Here is a 20,924-nt window from a genome sequence, read left to right as displayed (position 1 = left end):
CTCCATTATGATTAAACTCTATATTAAACTATAATCTCAACGTTGTGTATCCTGTGATGTGACTATTGTGGATGCACACGTTGCGATGTCCATGCTGAAACCATATATTGTGCAGCCCTAACTTGAATATAGCTTTGTCTTCTTTTCTGTCTTCAGCCAAAAACTTGCTCACATTATGAGTGCTGAGAGTGTGAGCATCATCAAAATCTATTTCACACTGAAATAAAAACACTAATATAAATGGATAGTTGCGTGTTTTATATGCTATGCTGCAATAAATTTGAACGTCGTTGTTATTATTTGCCATGTATACGTGAAAATTTACTTGAAAGTTCTGGAAAAGTCTTGGAATTTTTGTGAAGTTAATTTAGAAACATATTTGGAGAGGATCACGTGCTCATGATGGTTCACAGCTGTTCCAGCATCAGCTCATGACTAATTATCCTATCAGACGATTCTTAACTCACTATACATAACCAGAGGTTTCTCATCTCAATATCTTCGTCTCGAAGAACCCCCCCCCACCCCCCCCCCCCCCCAGCCTTCCCCACCCAACCCTACTTTCCCTCCTTTCAAACGGGCGACACGGTGGCCAGTGATTAGCACTGTTGCCTTACAGCAAGAATGCCCCTGGTTTAAATTCCCTTCCAAACCAGGCGACATTTCTGTGCGGAGTTTTGCTCGTTCTCCCCGTGCTTGCGTGGGTTTTCCCCGGGTCCTCCAGATTCCTCCCACAGTTCAAAACAAGCACCCTAAACAATTAATCCAGAATATTTTTAGCCAAGCTCTGAGTACTCCTTCTCAGCATCCATATCTGACACCTAGCTACAATAAGCAAAGGGGGAGTCATCGAGATCTACCTGAGCTCAAACTCCCCTCTCGCCCTGCAACGGGAGGGAGCCCAGGGCTTGAGGATCTTATAAGCTCAGGGCTCTCTCCCGGGACAGCACGCCAAACAAGCTTTATTATCAATCATCAGCTAGTGGGAACTCTTGAAGTTGTAAAAATGTGTATGAACCCACATATACACTATCCAATCACACCGTAGCAACAATATAGTGCAGCCTAGCAACCGTACAGCAACATTACGAATGCTTATCGCAGTTCCACAACACAATACTCTGTTGAAAGCATTGTAGCTCTTCAGGTGTGTGTGTGTGGTGATTGTTGTTTCACACACTTTGAGAGTGTAGTGTGGTGACGTACTGCACTGTGGTCATGTGACTGTGTTTGTGCTGTAGGTGGCGCTCTGGGGCATGTGACCTCCAACACGCCCTCCGTCATCTCCATGGCACCTGCCATCGCTACACCTGCACCCGCCGTGACCTCACAGACCCCGAGCTCCTCCGCCACCGCTGGTAAACAGGAACTACGGGCTGCCATTTCCTCTGCTGCCACGCTTACACAGGGGGCGGGGCCGCTGATCGTGACGGGTGCAGGACTGGGCGGAGCCAATCTGACTGCAGTCGCTACGAGTTTAAACCCCACCATCATCACACCGTCACAGCTGACGCAAGGGTGAGTGTGTGCGTGCGTGTGCGTGTGTGTGCGTGTGTGTGTGTATTTTCTGTGTGCACATGAGGGCGCTGCTGGCTCTGACTCCTGCTCTGGGAAACACACACTAATGAATTTAATCTGCAGTTTTGTGATGATCTGATATTTTTTAGTCACATGATGTGACGTGGGGAAGCTCCGCCCACAGGGAAGTATGATAGGTTATCAGGTTCATTGTAATGAAGTTATATATTTGTTTGTGTGTGTGTTTGCGCGCTCACAGGGGGGCGCTGCTGAGCCTGACTCCTGCTCTGGGAAACACACTGAGTCCGGCGCTGATGAACAATAATGCACTGGCCACCATTCAGGGTACGAGAGTGTGTCTGTGTGTCGCATTAGCATGATCCTACATTATAATAACACACACAATAATCATATAGTGCTGTAGTGTTTATGTACATTAACTCAGTGTGTGTGTGTGTGTGTGTGTGTGTGTGTGTGTGTGTGTGTTTGCAGCTCTTACAGGAGGTGCTTTTCCCCTGACGTCCATTGACGGAAACACCAGCCTGCTATTCGCCAACACCTGTGCAGCAAACCCTGCCCCCAGCCTGGTGACCACGCCCTTTTTCCTTAATCCATCCGGCCTCTCTTTGCTGCCGGCTAATTTCCTGTCGGCGGGCGGGGCTGGAGGCGGAGCTCTCAACCTGCACCTGACCAGTGACGTGCAGCAGAATCTTGTTGCCACGGCGACTAAGGGCGTGGCCCTGGCCTCGAAGGCTCAATGAGCGAGTGCGGCTCCGCCCCAATCATGTTGCTGTTACCAAAAACACTGTGAGCGCAGGGCTGACGCCGCCGCCGCCGGGCAGGACTCTGCTCTCCATCTCAGACTAACACCTGAATTAACCAAATACGAGACTCCTTTTCCACCGCCGCTGATCTTTACCAGAGAATATTTGAGCTAACAGAGTTTATATTGACTTTCTACGAGGGTTTGTGTTTTTATTAGCGGCTCTGAGACGGGCCGAGTGCAGATTTATAACCAAAAGTGTGTCAGATGTTCAGCTGGAGGGTCTGCAGGAGGAGTGTGTGCTCCACGACACTTTATAAAGACGGTTAGAAGCTTTACCTTACTGAGGAATCATGCGGCAGGACACACTACTGTCCCCACAACGCTTCCTCATCTACACCTGTGTGTGTGTGTGTGTGTGTGTGTGTGTGTGTGAATATCCGCAGGTCTGTCCGCTGTCAGTGTCTGATCTGTTCGTTTCTGTCAGGTTTTTCTCTCCTCACACTCAGCATTAGTGTTCACTACTGTTTCTAAAGCCAAAGATGTGTGTGTGTGTGTGTGTGTGTGTGTGTGTGTGTGTGCTGCTCTGCTGTTCTCCTCAATCATCTGTTCTGACACACACAATGTTAAAGTGTGTATATATATAGAAGTGTGTGTGAAGAGTTTTATTCAGTGAGTCCCAAAGCAGAACTCCTGTTCAGGATGAAAACCAAAGATTGTGTCCTCTTCCTCCTCCTCCTCTTCCTCCTCCTCCTCTGCTTCCCTTCGTCTGACTGATCTTATGAAGTCGTTCGTTCTGTGTGACCCAGAGGGAGCTTCTAGTGTTGATGGAGGAATGATGAAGTGTGTGTGTGTGTGTCATGCAGAAGAGCTGTTCTCTCTCTCACACACACACACTGACAGAGCGACACTGCTGCAGTTCAGATGGTGTGTGTGTGTGTGTGTGTGTGTGTGTGTGTGTGTGTTCTGTCATTACTGTAGCTATAGAGTTGATTAAATGTTTTTCTCACACTGTTTCTCAAACTGATCTCCGTCTTCATTAGACTGTGTGTTCCCTCGGTGAGCTCCGGCTCTGCTTCTGTTCTGAGGACGATCTCTGGCTTTAACTTTGGTTTTTATTTAGTATTGTTGGTTTAAAACAGAATCTGTCATGTTTGCTCAATCCCACATACTGTAAAACATCAGGAAAAGTAACCTTGCTTACATGCACAGGACCATCAGTTAACCTGGGAACTTGGTTATTGGCAAACATCAGAACGTGTGGATCATTTTGATCGTGGAACTTGATGTCAGGAACATTGGAACATAACATAACATAACAGGACAACAGACAACAGCAGTACATCATCACAAAGGAAAGAAACACTCGAGTAAATTCAGGATGTGAGCATTTACAGTTCCCCGGATGTTTACAAAGTGACTTAAATCTGTTCCATGTTAGCCAACAGTGCTGGGTCCAAAAGTAATATATATTCCAATCTGACCGATTTTAATCTTAATAATAATAAAAATATCAACACATGCTTTCACATTCCTAATCTGACTGTATGTGCTGTTATTTTTGTTTAGTTTTAAAGGTAGTTCACCCAAAAATGAAGATTTACTCACTGTTTACTCTTCCTCAAGTTACAGGCAGGTGTTTCTGCTTCGGAGTTTCTTTATTCTGTTGAACACTAAAGAGAAAACACTAAAGCTGAAAACCTGTAACCGTCTCTAGTGTTCAACACAATAAAGGAACTCAAACAAGTAAAGGGCAAGTAAATTCTAGGTTTTGGGTGAAATATCCCTTTAATAATGGACTTTCTACATTTTTTCCCCAACACTGTTACTCAATCATGTCTCCTCCACATTATCTCCTCCACACTGGGATCTCTGTCTGGCGGGCCACGACGGAGCACACCTCGTACGGGCCGCTGACAGGATTGCAGTCGCGCTTCAGCTTCAGGCAGAGGAAGCAGAACTCAACCTTACAGCGTTTGCACAGCAGGTTCTTACAGGCGAACCCGTTATGTTCCAGCAGGAGTCCACAGGTGGGACATGCGCGGATCGCAGGACACTCCACATTGTGCACATACGGCAGCCGCATGTTCTGACACTGCTCCAGCTTGTGGATGTCGGGATGGACGCAGTCTTCATAGCTGCAGCGGAGAGAGTGACCGGCCGACCCTTTCCACTCGCGCAGACACTGCCAGCAAAACTGGTAGGTCCTCTGCTTTACCGCGGTACAGATGGTGCACTTCACACACAGGTTACTCAAGTCTGCTCGCTCCACGTAGGACTCACAGCTCGGACACTTGCAGAGAGACAGACCAGAAGAGGTCACGAACTGTGCAATTAATTAGATGAATGTAATTCCAATATTTATTCAGACTCACGGATTTGAACTCGCAGTACTCGACGGCCGCCAGAAGAGCCATGTTCTCCTCGAAATGTACCTGTTCTGCGTCACTGAGCACAGCCAGCTTGCGCACCTCCAGGTACGGCCACTCGGCACCGCATTTCTGTGTCCCATGAGTGATTGCAGGACAATGAAATTTATACTGACCCTGTTAGAAAGAACAGAATAGAGCAGATATGCTTACAGACACAGCTCGAGGGGCAGGAGTAGTGTTGTGCTTATCTAGACTGAAAGTAAAAGCTTCTCAATGCTGACCTCTGCCTCTGTTGAGGACTTTCAGGAATGTTTATGATTTTGTAAGAAGACATGAAGAAACCTCTGCATGAACTGCCACCCTAACATGGTGGAGGTTTGAGTACCTGAGTGATCCTAGGAGCCATGTTGTCAGGGGCTAAATATCCCTGGTAGGGTCTCCCAAGGCAAAAATGTACTAGGTGACAGGTCAGACCAAGTGCGGATCAAAAAGCCCTTATGAATGAGACAAAATCTTAGACCCTGACATCTCTCAGGACCCTAGAGCCAGGCCTGGGGTTGGGGCATTCATGCGAGCAGCTGGTGGCCGGATTGTAATCCATGGAAGGACCATCCACCTGCAGGAGGAGGTAAGGGGCAGGGGCGGTGGTCAAAGGTCAGGATCCATAGATACAGAAACTAGCTCTTGGGGTTTGGAATGTTACCTCACTGGGAAGGAGCCTGAGCTCCTGACCCTGAGTTTGGACTCTGCAACTCAACCTTTTGCTTTTACTCTGGAGTTGCCCAAGGTGAGTGCTTTGGGCGGGGTACTGGAAGGTACTTAAACTGGGGACTCTGTTATTCTAATGGAGCACTTCAATGCCCACGGGAGTAATGAGAGTGTTACTTGGAAAGGTGTGATTCGGGAGCAATGGGCTTCCTGATCTAAATCAGAGAGGAGTTTTGTTATTGGACTTCTGTGCTAATCACAGTTTGTCCATAACGTACACCATGCACAGGACACCCTAGATCGTAGCTCAATGATTGTTTCCTCTGATCACCGAACTCCTACTTCCTCACACCGGAAGTCCTTACTTGATGCTGTCAAGCTGAAGAAGGAACTACCAGGCTTGGTTGACCTGTTGGACTCCCGAGGCAGCTGATGGGTACCAACAGGCCAAGCATGGTGCAGCTCAGACGGTTGCGGAAGCAAAAACTCAGGCCTGGGACGTGTTCGGAGAGAGCATGAAGGAAAAGTACTGGTCAGCCTTAAATGGATTCTGGCAAACCATCCACTGCCTGAGGAAAGGGAAGCAGCTCTACATCAACACTGTTTACTGTGGAAGTGGAGAGCTGTTGACTTCAACTGGGGATGTTGTCAATCATTGGAAGAAAGGTGGGGCTGTCTTGGCTTTTAAGAAGGGGACCTGAGGGTGTGTTCCAACTATAGGGGTCATAAGCATTGGGTCATGACTGAAAGGACAAGATCTCAGAAATAAGCGAGTGAAAAGAGTTTCCTTCACAGGGAGGCAGGGCGCACCTTCAGAGATAAGGTGAGGAACTCTGTCACCCAGGAGGAGCTTGCAGTCGAGCCGCTGCTCCTTCACATCCAGAGCAGCAGCTGAGGGGCTCGGGCATCTGTTTCTGATATCTCCTGGAAACCTGCCTATGGAGGTGTTCTGAGCTTGTCCCACTCTTGAGGAGGCCCTGAAGAAGACCCAGGACACACTGGACAGACTATGACCCGATTTCACAGACAGGGCTCAGACTAGCCAGGATTAGACCTTAGTTCAATTAGGACATTTAAGTAATTTTATAAACATGCTTAGTAAAAAGCATTACTGGTGTGCATCCTGAGACAAAACAAAGGCACTGATAGCTTTAAAATCAATCAGTGCAATTTATTTCAGTTGAAGCAGGTCAGACTTACATTCTAGTCTAGAACTATGCTTAAACCTTGTCTGTGAAACCGGGGGCATGTCTCTCTGCTTGCCCAAGATCACGTAGAGATCCTCTGGAGAAAGTGTCTGGAAAGAAGGAAGTCAATGGGAGCACTGCATAAATTAAATTATTGATTATATATCAGATTATTGTTGCTCTTATTGTTGCTCATCCAGTGCTCTGTTGCAGGGGCAACACTCTCAGCAGAACCCCAGATTCCTCCTTCCCTGACACTTCCTCCAGTCGACTGAAGTGAAGGGCAACTGATGAGGAAGAAAAACAAAATGGCCTAAAAAGGCTGAAAATAGCCAAACCATAACAACAGGTAAAACACAGTGATAAAGTCGATGGTGTATTCCCCTGACTTTCACTATCTGCAATACAGCTTTCAAAATTCCATCACATTCCTGAAGCTTCATGACCCGCCCTGATGCTCCCCACTGAATGCACAGGATTCCCTTCAGGTTTACATCTCTACAGTCTACAGAATACTACACACTCTAAAAACTGCTGGGTTGTTGTAACAATATTGGGTCAAATACGTACATGCGTATACAGAAGTCATTTAAATTTAATGGGAAAACTAACCCAGTGTTCGGTTTATCCATACTGAAATCAACGTTTGATTAAAACAACGCAGCAGTTTTAGACTGAATATCACACACTCCTCAATGCTTGTTAGTTTTAAACATACTGCACAGTTTCAGACCTGATCCAGCAAGCTGCGACACCAGGCGGTCAGAGACTGCGGCGACACCGCGTGACCACAGGACATCTCTGCTCTCAGAACATCTGGGTCATCATCTAAAGCTGAGAGAACAACAATCAAAAACGTTTATTAACCTGTATATACGGCATGTCGAGCTCTCAGGTGATGACGGCGTCCTACATTATTACTATTGGTGTGTTTTTAAAGGTAAATGAAGGTTATCCGACAGTGTGTTGTTCATTGCAGAGCTCCTCTGATTAAAAATAAGAAAAATAAAGAAGAAATAAAACCCTGCAGGTTCTGAAAGAGATCAAGCCCCAGCCGGGTCAGAAAAAGAAATGCAAAAGTAATGTACCGCATTACCATAAACACTAACTGAGTAACTCAATAATGTAATGCATTACTGTCAAAAGCATCTTTCCCAACAGCACCGCTGACTCGGGTAAAACTGTTCTACGTTTTGTGTAAATCTTTTTAATATCTGCTTAATTATAACACAGTCGCATAAAGAAAGCTCTCGTGTTTTTCAATACATCACTGTATTATTATAATCGCAGTGATTATTCAGTCACTCTGTGCTGCAGGGATGAAACACTCACTAATATCGTCTCTCCGTTTGACGAACTTCAGCGTCGCGTCATTGACGTCGTACTGCCCGCTGCTCTGCTGCTCCATCAGGTCCAGGATCAGCTCTTCTGCACAGTGAGAGATGGAGAGAAATGGAGCGATATATTACTGTAGATGACAGGTTTCCGTTTGGTGGAAAAAGAAAGAGAAAGAAGACCACATCCGAGTGTTTTGCTGAAAGCTCCTCTGTCACTTTCTGTTTTGAAGGCTCTTCTGAGAAACGGCGTGCTTAAAGCCTATAGGTCTCTCTCCCCCTCCCTCCCCCATTGGCCTGTCCTCCATACCTTTAAGATCGTGTCTTCCAGTAAGTGTTTATAGTTTCGACGATACTTCTTCAAAAAAGAAAGGCTTTATCATTCTAGCTCTGCAGTGACTGTGAATATCCTGGAGATAATATAGGAGAGATGGGGAAGATCTACCAGGTGACTGTGATCGGCATGCAGGGCGAGAGGAAGGTGATAGACGTGGGCAGTTCGGAGGAAGAGTTCAATAACACGACTGTGGCGGACTTTAAGAGAAAACTAGCTGAGAAACTGCCACAGGAGGCATCAGGTGTGTACAGTACATCAATACACAACAGACAAGAGCCCGACTCAGAGCTGGATCACATGAGATATGATACTGCTGCACGGGCATATATCTATAGCCCAAACTCTTGATTTTGATATTTCTATAATGCCTAAATGCAGTGTAACTAAATAAATATATCTAAATGTAATTATTTATCAGTGATGTGCACTGAAGATTATTTCCTCTATATTCAGACTCTTTTTGAGTCTCAGATTCCAGATTATCAAACTGTATATCACACAAATATTGCATTTGTGTATCATAAACAAATCATACATCATTACAGACTTATTAAACTTCTTAAACATTGACGCGTGTGGCTGGTTTTGTATTCCATCATATCATCATAATTTGGCTGGCGTTATTGTTGCACAAAATGAACATTTAATTGATGTCGATCCTCCCAGATCCGTCTGCACTGCGGCTGCTCTACACTAATAAACAACTCAACGACACAGACAAGTTTTCTGACCACGGGATCAAGGAAAAAGCCATCATCTGCATTATAGTCCGCCTGCCTGGTGGACGATAACTGACCTGGCTGTTCTCCACTGAGCTGGCTGTTCTCCACCGACCCGGCTGTTCTTCACTGACCTGGCTGTTCTCCACTGACCCGGCTGTTCTCCACTGACCTGGCTGTTCTCCACTGACCTGGCTGTTCTCCACAGTCTTGCGTCTTCAAACCTCTAATAGACTTCATGCTTTCCCTCAGATAATGAAGAACCTGATGCTGAATGTTTTGTAATGAAGGTGTTCTGTTGGGTGCTGGTTAACTGCATCTTTCTGCTCCATATAATCTACAATTATGTACAAACTTCACTCTTTGTATGGCATTAATAATAAATAAATAAATGTTTTGAGCAGTTTAACACAGTGTATGCCGTGTCACTAATAAAATGAGCTGAAACTGTAGGTGTTAAAGACGTATATTAAGGTGCTCGGGTCACATACAGGCACCAGATATTAAAGACATCATTATAATTTCTTTCAAATTTCACTTCTGATGAGTTTAAGTGCTTCATCTGTGTTTAGCTGTGTCCTGGAGACACGTCTCTGGCTTAATCCACATCAAACAATATTACAGGAATTATGACTATACTAATACCATCTAATATTAGTATTGTTAGTGCTGTTGACTGCTGGGTTAATTTAACCCAATGTTGACTCGAATGTCTACAAACCCGACATTTGGTGAATTTTTCTAATTAAATATAATGACTCTTTATTTGTTCCAATACTGAGGATGACAACAACCCAGCACTTGTTTTTGAATGTGTAATAAATATTAATATACTGTGGTATCTACAATTCTGGTGGCGCAGCGGGTAGCGTAGTGTTTCTGTGTGGAGTTTGCATGTTCTCCCCGTGTTGGTGTGGGTTTCCTCCGGGTGCTCCGGTTTCCCCCACAGTCCAAACACATGTGCTATAGGGGAATTGGGTAAGCTTAAATTGTCTATAGTGTATGAGTATGGGTGTTTCCCAGTGCTGGGTTGCAGCTGGAAGGGCATCCGCTGCGTAAAATATGTACTGGATAAGTTGGCGGTTCATCCCGCTGTGGGGACCCCTGATTAATAAAAAGACTGAGCCGAATAGAAAATGAATGAGTGATCTACAACTGTTTGTCAATGAACGCTCCAGCATACTGTAGTGTGAATTCTGGTAAACTGTAATAAACACTGGAATATACTTTCATTTTTACTACAGTAAACTGTGGTGTAGGGGAGACACGGTGGCTCAGTGGTTAGCACTGTGGCCTCACAGCAAGATAGTCACTGGTTCGAGTCCCGCCTGGGTCAGTTGGTGTTTCTGTGTGGAGTTTGCATGTTCTCCCTGTGTTGGCGTGGGTTTCCTCAGGGTACTCTGGTTTCCCCCCACAGTCCAAACACATGTAGCTTAGTCCCTTTATTCATCAGGGTTCGCCACAGTGGAATGAACCGCCAACTATTCCAGCATAGGTTTTACATGGCGGATGCCCTTCCAGCTGCAACCAAGTACTGAGAAACACCCATACACACTCATTCACCCACACACTACGGCCAGTTTAGTTGATCAATTCCCCTATAGCGCATGTGTTTGGACTGTGGTGGAAACCGGAGCACCCGGAGGAAACCCACACCAACACGGGGAGAACATGCAAACTCCACACAGAAACACCAACTGACCCAGCCGGGACTCGAACCAGAGACCTTCTTGCTGTGAGGCCACAGGGCTAACCACTGAGCCACTGTGTCACCAATACATTCATTGAATTACTGTAATTTATTGTAGAGTTTTCCATGTGGTGAAATTCCACAGGGTTTCGCTGATCTGGGAAGCAGGCGTTGCTCCTACTGTATAACCGTGTATAACTCAGTCTTTAGAGGCTTGATGTGACTGATGTATGGCTTATTAATTCATTTTTGACACATGAGTGTGTGTTCTCTGCTGCCCCGTGCTTTACTCTTAGCATTTCTGGGAAAGTGAAAGCTAAACTTGTGTTTTGTTTTTAGATAAGTTTTCATTCCTGAGTTTGACCGCCCAGCCTCACCTTAAACACCTTCATATCTACATATGATGTCAAGCTCCGCCTATTCCAGGCAGAGAGGGGAGAGCCGCCGGCTGTTCTGCAGAAGTGAAAGTGATGCTGTGTTAGTATTGAGCTCCTCCAGCTACAGTTTCGCTTTCACGTGCATCATCTGTGGATTAAAGTGTGACAGTCCTTCAGTCTGCTGTGTGCTGCTCACGGGTGAGTAGAGGAGAAAACTCTCTGAAATCACACTGAAATGAAATATTGTTTTTATAATGATAAAAAATCATCATATAATGAAATTGTTGCATGTTTTGTATAATTAGTGATTATGACAGTGCTTGAAAATAATCCTGTTTTTAATAAACTACAGCAGAAAATCACACTTGGATAAATAGCTCATCACTGCAAGCAGAAAGCACATCATTACAAACACAATCGACTTTACTAAATCACACACACAAACACACAGCATGAGTGAGAATATAGCTCATTATATGAATTATTGTATGTTTTATTTGATCTCAGGGGGCCAAACTCAGCTTCCACTGAATGTAAGTGTGCTGTGTTTAGTTGATAAATCTTCTGCATGTCTGGTGATGTGGTGTGTTTTGTGAAATGGCTGATTTGTGTTTCTGTGGTTATGCAGAGCTGTGTGTGTGTGTGTGTGTGTGTGTGTGTGTGTGTGTGTGTGTGTGTGTGTGTGCTTCACAGTTTACAGTACACCGTGAACCGTGCTGTAATGAGCAGAGCTGGAGCGCGCAGAAGAAGACTGAGGAGGTGTGTGTCATGGCCACTTTAAAGCTGAGGATTGACTGATACTGTGTGTGTGTGTGTGGGGGTCTCTGTGTGTAGGGGTCTGTCTCTGTGTGTGTTGGGGGGTCTCTGTGTGTAGGGGTCTGTCTCTGTGTGTGTGTACTTTTATACTTTTGTCTAATCTGTGTGTGTTTTCAGAGTGGGACGGTCTCGGACCCTCAGCGCTGAGTCCTCTGCTGCAGGTAAACATCATCACACTATCCATCATGCCGTTAAATCCTCTCTATTAAACAGCACGTCAGACACACATTGGAAAAACAGCTGTGGTTTCACAATAGAGCAAATTTAGATCATCTTTCACAATAATTGGGTTAAATGTGGGGGTGTTTGTCCTGGAGGGCAGCAGGAATGAGTGTAATGTCTCTCTCTGCAGGAATCTCAGGTGTAGAAGTGAATCAGGTGACCAAAGGTTTTCAAAAGATGAATATGAGGGACGCAGACGACGGATCATCATCATCATCATCATCATCATCATCATCATCGGATGCAAAGAAGCAGAAACTCTCAGAGTCGAGCCGAACACACCAGAGGCCCAGTGAGTCTCGAAACACTAGAGAGAGACACTTCCTCAAGAATTGTATTGAAAGAGCATCACCTTTTCTACAGCTATGAAAGTACAACACAACACTGTGGTTTATATATTTTCCTAGTTTTTTCACACATTTATAAACCCCACAACCCTTACCCAAAACAGAGCTGAAATTACAGGTGTTCAGAGAACGAAAATAAATAGGTCAAATAATACATGTAAACACTTTACAACAGCAACATGACGATTCATTATATATATATAAAGATCCTTAAATCAAGAAGCATTTTGTGCAAGAGATGTGGTGTTGTTTTCAGAAATAAAGAGTCAAAATGAAGAGAGTTTCTCCTGAAAACAAGCAGAATAATCTGACAATGGAGGAAGCAGAATAATCTGACAATGGGGGAAGCAGAATAATCTGACAATGGAGGAAGCGGAATAATCTTGTTTTCACTTTGAAATAGGATCATTTATCTTTGTAGTGAGCCCATTATAGTGAGTTTCAAGAGTTCCCACTAGCTGATGATTGATGATAAAGCGTGTTTGGCATGCTGTCCCAGGAGAGAGCCCTGAGCTCATCAGATCCTCGAGCCCGGGGCTCCCTCCCGTTGCAAGGCAAGAGGGGAGTTTGAGCCCAGGTAGATCTGGAGAACTCCCCTGCTGTAGTAGCTAATGAGCAGATAGTGATTGCTCTTAAGAGATAACTACTGACTAGGAGCACGTCTATGGTGCCCATTTGGATTAGTCAATTAACTTAAGTTGCATGTTTTTAGACGGTGGGAGGAGATCGGGGAACCTGGCGGAAACCCACGTGAGCACGGGGAGAACGTGTAAACTCTACACAGAAACGTCTGCTGGTTTGGTAAAGCCTGAAACCAGAGACGTTCTTACTGTGAGGCAACAGTGCTAACCACTGTGCCACTGTGCCTCCCATCTAGGAAGAAGGAGGAGTAGGGGTGGAAGGGGGGATTCTTCAAAATGAAGATAGCGGTGGAACGTAACCCAGAGTATTTGTAGTGGCTTAGGAGATTGGATAGTGCGGATCCAGCCGCTAGCAGTCATAAGCACGTGATCCTCTCGAAATTAGTTCATAAATAAACTTCACTTATAAGTTTGTGAATCAGACGTGAATGTACCATCTTGGCAATTTAGTGAGTTTAATTTTGGTTATCTCAAATCCACAGTCATTTAATCATCTTTAACCCTCCTGTTATGTTGTGATTTGCTGCACTGCCCTCTTGCTTATCATTAAAGATGTGTCAATAATAATAATCAGTTTAATTTACAGCCACATTTAAATGTTCATTTCCGTTTATCCTGAGCTTAATGAATAAATAAAGTAATATAAATGAGTGTTGCATTAAGTCTTACAACCAATGATGAATGTGTCACAAGCAAATGCATGGACGTGATGAACTACATTTGCTATATGTCTCCTATTATTGTGTGTTTTGAGCGTCTGCTTTCTCTCTTCAGCTCCACACAGAGGTTTGCTGAATCACGGAGCGACGTGTTATCTGAACGCAACCCTGCAGGTGCTCTTCATGACCGAAACCTTCAGAGAGGAGGTGCTGCATGGGTCAGTGCGCAGCCCGGCTCAATTATCACTGGCTGAGCGAGTGAATATGGTGCTGAAAGTGTGTGTGTGTGTGTGTGTGTGTGTGTGTGTGTGTGTGTGTTTCAGAAACACCAATGACAGCGATAATGACCTAGTGTCTGCATTAAAGCAGATCTTCCAGGAGCTCAACAGTAACAGCGCGGCTCACAGCGTCTCCACACACACAGTCATACTGGCTCTCGGTATTCAGAGCGGTAAGTAAATAAGGGATAATGCACATCCAGCCGGTGGTTGTGGCAGAATCAGGCACTACAGGTTGATCAGCAGCCGCTGTAAAAGACTGAAGTCTTTATTCTGTGATAACCATCGGCTGCATGTATATTATTCCACTGCTCCTGGACACAAACGTATGATGCTGCTTATAATAACTATTATTCTGTCACAAGATGGCGCTTTCCTCCGGGTGCTCCGGTTTCCCCCACAGTCCAAACACATGCGCTATAGGGGAACTGATCAACTAAACTGGCCGTAGTGTATGAGTGTGAGTGTGTGAATGAGTGTGTATGGGTGTTTCCCAGTACTGGGCTGCAGCTGGAAGGGCATCCGCTGTGTAAATCATATGCTGGAATAGTTGGCGGTTCATTCCGCTGTAGTGATCTCTGAAATAGAGACTAAGCAGAAGGAATGACTGAGTGAATATAACATGGAATCCTTCAGTTGGACATCGCAGTGTTTGTGTTGAGTGTGTGTGTGTGTGAAGTGTGCTGTGTTTTCTCTGTTATTCCAGGATACGAGCAGCAGGACGCAGTGGAATATTTCCTTCATATCCTAGAGAACGTCGGTCATAAATTGGCCAGGGTAAGATATTTATTTTCCTTATCCACAGTATGTAAAGATGCAGAAAACAGGCGGTCGTTATAGAGTAATGATGTTGTGTGTGTCTGTGTGTGCCGCAGGTGTTCAGCGGATCTCTGAGGAACAGCTGGACATGTTCAGAGGGACACCTGTATTATGAGGACAGCAGCTTTAACACACTGCAGATCCCCGTCACACACACACTCGTGAGAACACACCGTCATATTATAATAATATACTCAATCACCTGCCCGTGAGGTAATGACGAGCCGATCATCATCATCATCATCATCATCATCATCATCATCATCATCATCATCATCATTATTATTCTGATGGTTTCAGGAGGATGGACTGTGTTCTTGTTTTGAGTCGACCACATTAACAGAAGATAACCAGATGTACTGTGAAACCTGCGACGAGAAGAGAGACACTCAGTGGGTAAGGCAGATTCATTCTGTATGAAGCTCAGTGTGTGTTAAACAGCGGTTTCCCCATAGTTCCTTTGTGTTTAGTTCCTGTGTCACACACTCACTAATGAATTCATTTATACAGTTTTACTTATAATCCGGCAATTCCTTATATTATTCACTCATTCATTTTCTTTTCGGCTTAGACCCTTTATTAATCTGGGGTTGCCACAGCAGAATGAACTGCCAACTTATCCAGCACTTGTTTTACAGCTGCAACCCATCACTGGGAAACACCCATAAACGCTTATTCACACTCATACACTACGGCCAATTTAGTTAATCAGTTTCCCTATAGCGCAGGTGTTGGGACTGTGGGGGAAACCGGAGCACCAGGAGCCAACACGGGGAGAACATGCAAACTCCACACAGAAACACCAACTGACCCAGCCGGGACTCGAACCAGAGACCTTCTTTCTGTGAGGCAAACGTGCTACCCACTGCGCCACCGTGACGCCTTCCTTATATTATATTATATTATATTATACCATATTATATTATATTATATTATACCATATTATATTATATAGAACTATTAACCCTCCTGTGAAATTGAATTAGTTTTTCAGATGTTTCCCAAATGTCTTCTTTCTTTTATTTTGTCTGGAAAATGATTTTGACCTGGTTTTACATTTTAAAAATGTATTTTAAAGCTCAATATCATTAGTTTCCTTAATCCTCCAGTTCATTTACAGGTCCAATGACTTCCCTAATGAACAGAACTGAGTATATGAATTACACTTTAAGAGGAACACCAGTAACTTATAAAATAACTAGTAAATAATTATGCACAGTCATCATAGAGATTAGTTGTGTGTGTGTGTGTGTGTGTGTGCGTGCGTGCGTGCGTGCGTGCGTGTGTGTGTGCGTGTGCGCACAGCCATACAAAAAGTAGTTTTATTTGTTTTACAGACTTGTGAAATCCATGAGTATCCAGCAGTTCTGACTCTGCATCTGAAGAGGTTTGTGTTTGACTATAGACGTGGGTTTGTGAAAAACAACTTCCCGATGGATATACCGCTGCATTTAACTGTACAGGTGTGTAAACACTGAACACACACACACACACACACACACACACACACACACTACAGGCACTGACCACTCATGTCTATCTAGCTTGACACACACATTGAAGTATTCGAGAATACAGTCCAACACAGAGATATTGAACGCATCTGTGAACATCAGTCTGAAAGAAGAGTTGTCAATATAGTCTGATGTTCCTGCAGGAGTGTGAATATTCACTGTACGCTGTGGTCAACCACCGGGGCGACCGTTACGGCGGTCACTACACCGCGGTCATCCGCTGCTTTACTGATAACAGGTGGTACTGTTTTGATGACAGTCGAGTCACTGAGGTAAAGCCTTAATTAATATTCTATATTAGCAGAGTTTCTGTAAGCTTCACACTGTTCTTCTGTTTACCTCCAGACGGATGAGAGCCGACTGAAAGGGTCAGTGCAGTGATGTCCAGTCACTCTTTACTGCCTCAGAGCAAATACAGATAATATAATCACACCACTGAATTACCTCCAGCAATAATTCTAGCTCTTAATCCTCTAATGTAGGTCTGGGGAAGCTTACTTGCTCCTGTACCTGAAAAGTGAGTACTTTTATTTTCATGTTGATTAAAGTTGGAGAACTCTGTTCCTTAAGGATCTGTGTTAACAAGACCTGCATCATCATGTGGATATCTATAATTAAATATAATATAAACATGTTATGTAATTAAAGATGAAACTGCAGAACCCAGAAAACCAAGAGAACCAGGAGAATCAAGAGAACCAAGAGAACCAGGAGAAACCAGAGAACCAGGTGAACCCAGAGAACCAAGAGAAGCAAGAAAACCAAGAGAAGCAAGAGAACCAGGTGAACCCAGAGAACCAAGAGAAGCAAGAAAACCAAGAGAAGCAAGAGAACCAGGTGAACCCAGAGAACCAAGAGAAGCAAGAAAACCAAGAGAAGCAAGAGAACCAGGTGAACCCAGAGAACCAAGAGAAGCAAGAAAACCAAGAGAACCAGGAGAATCAAGAGAACCAGGAGAACCCAGAGAATCAAGAAAACCAAGAGAACCCAGAGAACCAGGGAAACCTAGAGAACCAAGAGAATCAAGAGAAACCAGAGAATCAAGAGAAGCAAGAAAACCAAGAGAACCCAGACAATCAGGAGAAACCAGAGAACCAAGAGAACCCAGAGAATCAGGAGAAACCAGAGAACCAAGAGAACCCAGAGAATCAGGAGAAACCAGAGAACCAGGGAAACCTAGAGAACCAAGAGAACCAGGAGAACCAGAAGAATCCAGAAAACAAGGTGAACCTGGAGAGCTCAGAGAACATGACGAACCAGGAGAACCTGTAGATCAAGGAAAACCCAGAAAACCAGGAGAACTGGGAGAACCAAGGGAACCAGTAAAACACAGACAACCTAAAGAACCCAGAAAACCAGGAGAATCCAGGAAACCAGGAGAACCCAGAAAACAAGGGGAACCTTGCAAACCAGAAGAACACAGAGAACCTGGTGAACCAGAAGAACCCAGAGAACCAGGAGAATCCAATGTATCAGGAGAACCCGAAGAATTGGGAGAACCCAGAAAACCAAGAGAACCCAGGGAACCAGGACAACCAAAAGAACCAGGAGAATTCAAAGAACCTGAAGAACCCATAAAACCAGAAGAACCTGTAGATCAAGGAGAACCCAGAAAACCAGGAGAACTAAGAGAACCCGTAAAATACATAGAACTTGAAGAACCCATAAAAACAAGAGAACACAGAAAATCCAGAAAACAAGGTGACCCTAATGAACCCAGAGAACTGGAAGAACACAGAGAACTTGGTGAACCAGGAGAACCCAGAAAACAAGGTGAACCTGGCAAACCAGAAGAACACAGAGAACCAGGAGAACCCAAAGAATTAGGAGAACACAGAGAATCAGGAGAACCTAGTGAACCAGGACAACCCAAGGAACCAGAAAAGCCCAAAGACCTGGGAGAATTCAAAGAACCAGAAGAATCCAGAGAACCAGGACAACCTAGAGAACCCAGAGAATCAGGAGAACCCAGCGAACCAGGACAACCTAGAGAACCTAGAGAATCAGAAGAAACCAGTGAACCAGAAGAATCCAGAGAACCAGGAGAACCTAAGGAACCAGAAAAACCCAAAGAGCTGGGAGAATTCAAAGAACCAGAAGAATCCAGAGAATCAGGAGAACCCAGTGAACCAGTAGAAACCAGTGAACCAGGACTACCTAAAGAACCAGAAAACCCCAGAGAATCAGGAGAACCCAAAGAACCGGGAGAACCTGAAGAAGCAGGAGAACCCAGTGAATCAGTAGAGGTGGGTGCTGAGTCCCAGTCTTCCCGTTACACACACAGAATGACGAGCTCAGTTTGAGCATGTTTAAACACATCTTCAGAATAAAGAGTTCTGTTTGGTCTCAAACTCTGCTGATGGTCCAGTGTTCAAGCCCCGCCGCCGCCGCTCTGCTGAGGGCGAGCAAAGATGTCTACAGCAGAGTTCTGCTTTCCTTATGAACTAATCATCTTCTCATGCTTCTCCTGCAGCAGTGTGCTGGAGCTCTACAACACACCAGCGCTGCCAGGTGAGGATGGAGAGAGCAGCTCAGTTTCACATTCATCTGGCTCTGATATAGTGCTGCTTACTGCTACAGAGTGAGCAGAAGAGGGTTAGAGCCACGCACAATCCAGATACCTTTAGTGGAAACTCGAACCAGCGACCTTCTCTCAGTGAGGCCACAGTGCTACCCACTGCGCCCCCGTGCCGCCCTGATTGTTGATATTTGATGTTTGTTGTTTTAAACACACACGTCCTGCTCACACAATCACTATTGTTTAGATGAATAGAGCTGTGATTTATGGACATGTACAGACTCTAATGTCAGGCTGCTGTTATTGTTTGTATTGTTGTTATTGTCGCTTGGCTCTGATCCAGCTCTGGAGATGTGTTCTTCGTTTTAAACAGAACACAGAGGGCATCGCTCTGACATGAGATGGACTTCTGTTTTTGTTGAAAGCCTGATTATGGTGTGTGTGTGGAGCTGTACCGCAGCGGTGTGTGTTTAGTGTTTGCTCAGCATGTGCATGTGTGAATTATGCAGATATTAAATAGAGTCGTGTTCACGTTCTGGACAGCGGTGCAGATGAACCTGCGCAGGTGAAAGAGCCGGAGGAGGAACTGAAGAACACGGTACGACACAAGCGGAAACACAGACGGGAGGACCACCACAGGAAAACACAAGCTGGAGACACCAGTGAAGAAGAGCTGATACTGAATCATCATCATCATCATCAGAAGAAGAAGAAGAAGAAGAAGAGCGATAGATGTGTGAGACTCTAACAGTGCACGTTTATTACAGACATGTGTTTATACAGAAGTAAACCCTACAGAAGGTTATGGAGAACAGAGATACACACAGCATAGAGCTTCATCACTGCTTAATAATATTCAACTGATTCAGTGTGTGTGCGTGCGTGCGTGTGTGTGTACTGGAACTGATGATCTGCCGTTATTATATACTGTACATATATATGTGTGTGTGTGTGTGTGTGTATACAGCAGTTAAAATAGATCTAAAACTATTAAACAACCCATTGTTAGTCGTAGGATGATTTTGATTTAAAAAAAATGCTGATATACTTCAAATGTTGACATATACACACACACACACACACACACACACACACACACACACACACACACACACACACACACACACACACACACACATCTCCTTTCCTTTGTCTTTTTCATGATGAATACATCCTACTGTTCTATTTGCAAGATCAAGCTCATTTTAAAGGCTCAGCTAGATTAATCCGGCAGGTCACTGGACAGCAGCTCTGTAAATATTTCTCATGGTGTTAATTAAAATCTGCTTTGGTTCCAGATAAAACTGAAACACTTTCTCCAGAAATGAGTATATATATATATATATGTGTGTGTGTGTGTGTGTGTGTGTGTGTGTGTGTGTGTGTGTGTGTGTGTGTGTGTGTGTGTGTGTGTGTGTGTGTGTGTGTGTGTGTGTGTGTGTGTGTGTGTGTGTGTGTGTATAAGTTTTGCAGGAGGGAGGATGGTTTTGACGTCAGCTGTTTATTCCAGCCCTTAAGCATGGCCTAATTAATATCTGATCATTCCTATTATTCTGAAGCGCTCATGCTCAATGATCTGGTAACCCGTGAGTGCGTGCTGTAGGCTGCAGTACCGAGATTCACCACTAGCTGTCATTACACACACATCAAAACAACAGAAGGCTTTAGAGGAGATGTGGAAGAAACTACAGGAGCAGTTGGAGGAGGACACACACCTAAATAACCAACACAACATCTGAATATAATTACAGGATAAATAATATAGTCCATCATTCCTTATATATGTGTTTGAGACCCACAAAGGTAAAGGTCAGTATGAGACTTCTAAATCCTGAATATATGGTGGTGTTGTGTTAGGATTGTGCAGTATTAGATTAAACAGTTTAGAGAAACACCTGTAAAGTTCTTATCAGTGCATGTTACTAATTCAAAATCAAGTTTCAATATATTCCTGGAGAGAAACCTGATGAAGTGTGCTCAATATTCTGATGATTATTGACAGAAGAGAATCAGTAGTTTGATCTCTATTATTGGCTGCTCCAGTGCAGCATCAGACTGATGATGATGATGATGATGATGTGTGGAAATATAAAAGCATCCACATA

The 20,924-nt window shown here is 44.4% G+C and overlaps 3 protein-coding genes across 6 annotated transcripts in view; 2 read left to right on the top strand and 1 right to left on the bottom strand.

The window, feature by feature from the left end:
* pou2f1a (POU class 2 homeobox 1a) overlaps positions 1–2,923 on the top strand; it is a 19,176-nt gene extending 16,253 nt beyond the window's left edge. For all 4 annotated transcript variants that reach the window (XM_056464271.1, XM_056464287.1, XM_056464280.1 and 1 more), the window contains exons 12-14: positions 1,242–1,518; positions 1,778–1,863; positions 2,011–2,923. In XM_056464271.1, the coding sequence (XP_056320246.1) occupies positions 1,242–1,518; positions 1,778–1,863; positions 2,011–2,279 (632 nt within the window). In that variant the 3' untranslated portion in view covers positions 2,280–2,923. The remainder of the gene's footprint in view (positions 1–1,241; positions 1,519–1,777; positions 1,864–2,010) is intronic.
* A 436-nt stretch (positions 2,924–3,359) lies between these two features.
* On the bottom strand, positions 3,360–7,956 carry wu:fj30f06 (uncharacterized). Its single transcript, XM_056454027.1, has 4 exons — positions 7,881–7,956; positions 7,282–7,382; positions 4,657–4,827; positions 3,360–4,574 (listed from the first exon to the last, which is right to left on the bottom strand). Exons 1-4 carry the CDS (start codon positions 7,954–7,956, stop codon positions 4,131–4,133), a joined length of 792 nt encoding a protein of 263 aa, XP_056310002.1. The 3' UTR covers positions 3,360–4,130.
* Positions 7,957–11,678: 3,722 nt separating this feature from the next.
* On the top strand, positions 11,679–16,682 carry LOC130221494 (ubiquitin carboxyl-terminal hydrolase 47-like). The gene is made up of 11 exons (XM_056454015.1): positions 11,679–11,764; positions 11,939–11,982; positions 12,174–12,335; positions 13,806–13,908; positions 14,014–14,141; positions 14,675–14,745; positions 14,844–14,948; positions 15,088–15,183; positions 16,125–16,250; positions 16,445–16,573; positions 16,647–16,682. The coding sequence occupies exons 1-11, from the start codon at positions 11,727–11,729 to the stop codon at positions 16,680–16,682; spliced, it is 1,038 nt and encodes a 345-aa protein (XP_056309990.1). The 5' UTR covers positions 11,679–11,726.
* The last annotated feature ends 4,242 nt before the right edge of the window (positions 16,683–20,924 follow it).

This window comes from Danio aesculapii, chromosome 1 (assembly GCF_903798145.1).
Source record: "Danio aesculapii chromosome 1, fDanAes4.1, whole genome shotgun sequence".
NCBI lineage: Eukaryota > Metazoa > Chordata > Actinopteri > Cypriniformes > Danionidae > Danio > Danio aesculapii.
The sequence above is the reverse complement of the archived record's forward strand: the minus strand, read 5'-3'. Positions and strand labels throughout refer to the sequence as shown.

Excerpts from the sequence above, each read along its gene's own strand:
- LOC130221494 (XM_056454015.1), top strand. The coding sequence starts at position 11,727 with ATGAGCAGAGCTGGAGCGCGCAGAAGAAGACTGAGGAG. Across the intron at positions 11,765-11,938 it reads CGCAGAAGAAGACTGAGGAG|AGTGGGACGGTCTCGGACCC; the intron begins GTGTGTGTCATG and ends GTGTGTTTTCAG. Across the intron at positions 15,184-16,124 it reads AGAAGAGAGACACTCAGTGG|ACTTGTGAAATCCATGAGTA; the intron begins GTAAGGCAGATT and ends TTTGTTTTACAG.
- wu:fj30f06 (XM_056454027.1), bottom strand. The coding sequence starts at position 7,956 with ATGGAGCAGCAGAGCAGCGGGCAGTACGACGTCAATGACGCGACGCTG. Across the intron at positions 4,828-7,281 it reads GTCGCAGCTTGCTGGATCAG|GGTCAGTATAAATTTCATTG; the intron begins GTCTGAAACTGT and ends TCTTTCTAACAG. Across the intron at positions 4,575-4,656 it reads AGTACTGCGAGTTCAAATCC|TGTCCGAGCTGTGAGTCCTA; the intron begins GTGAGTCTGAAT and ends TCTCTCTGCAAG.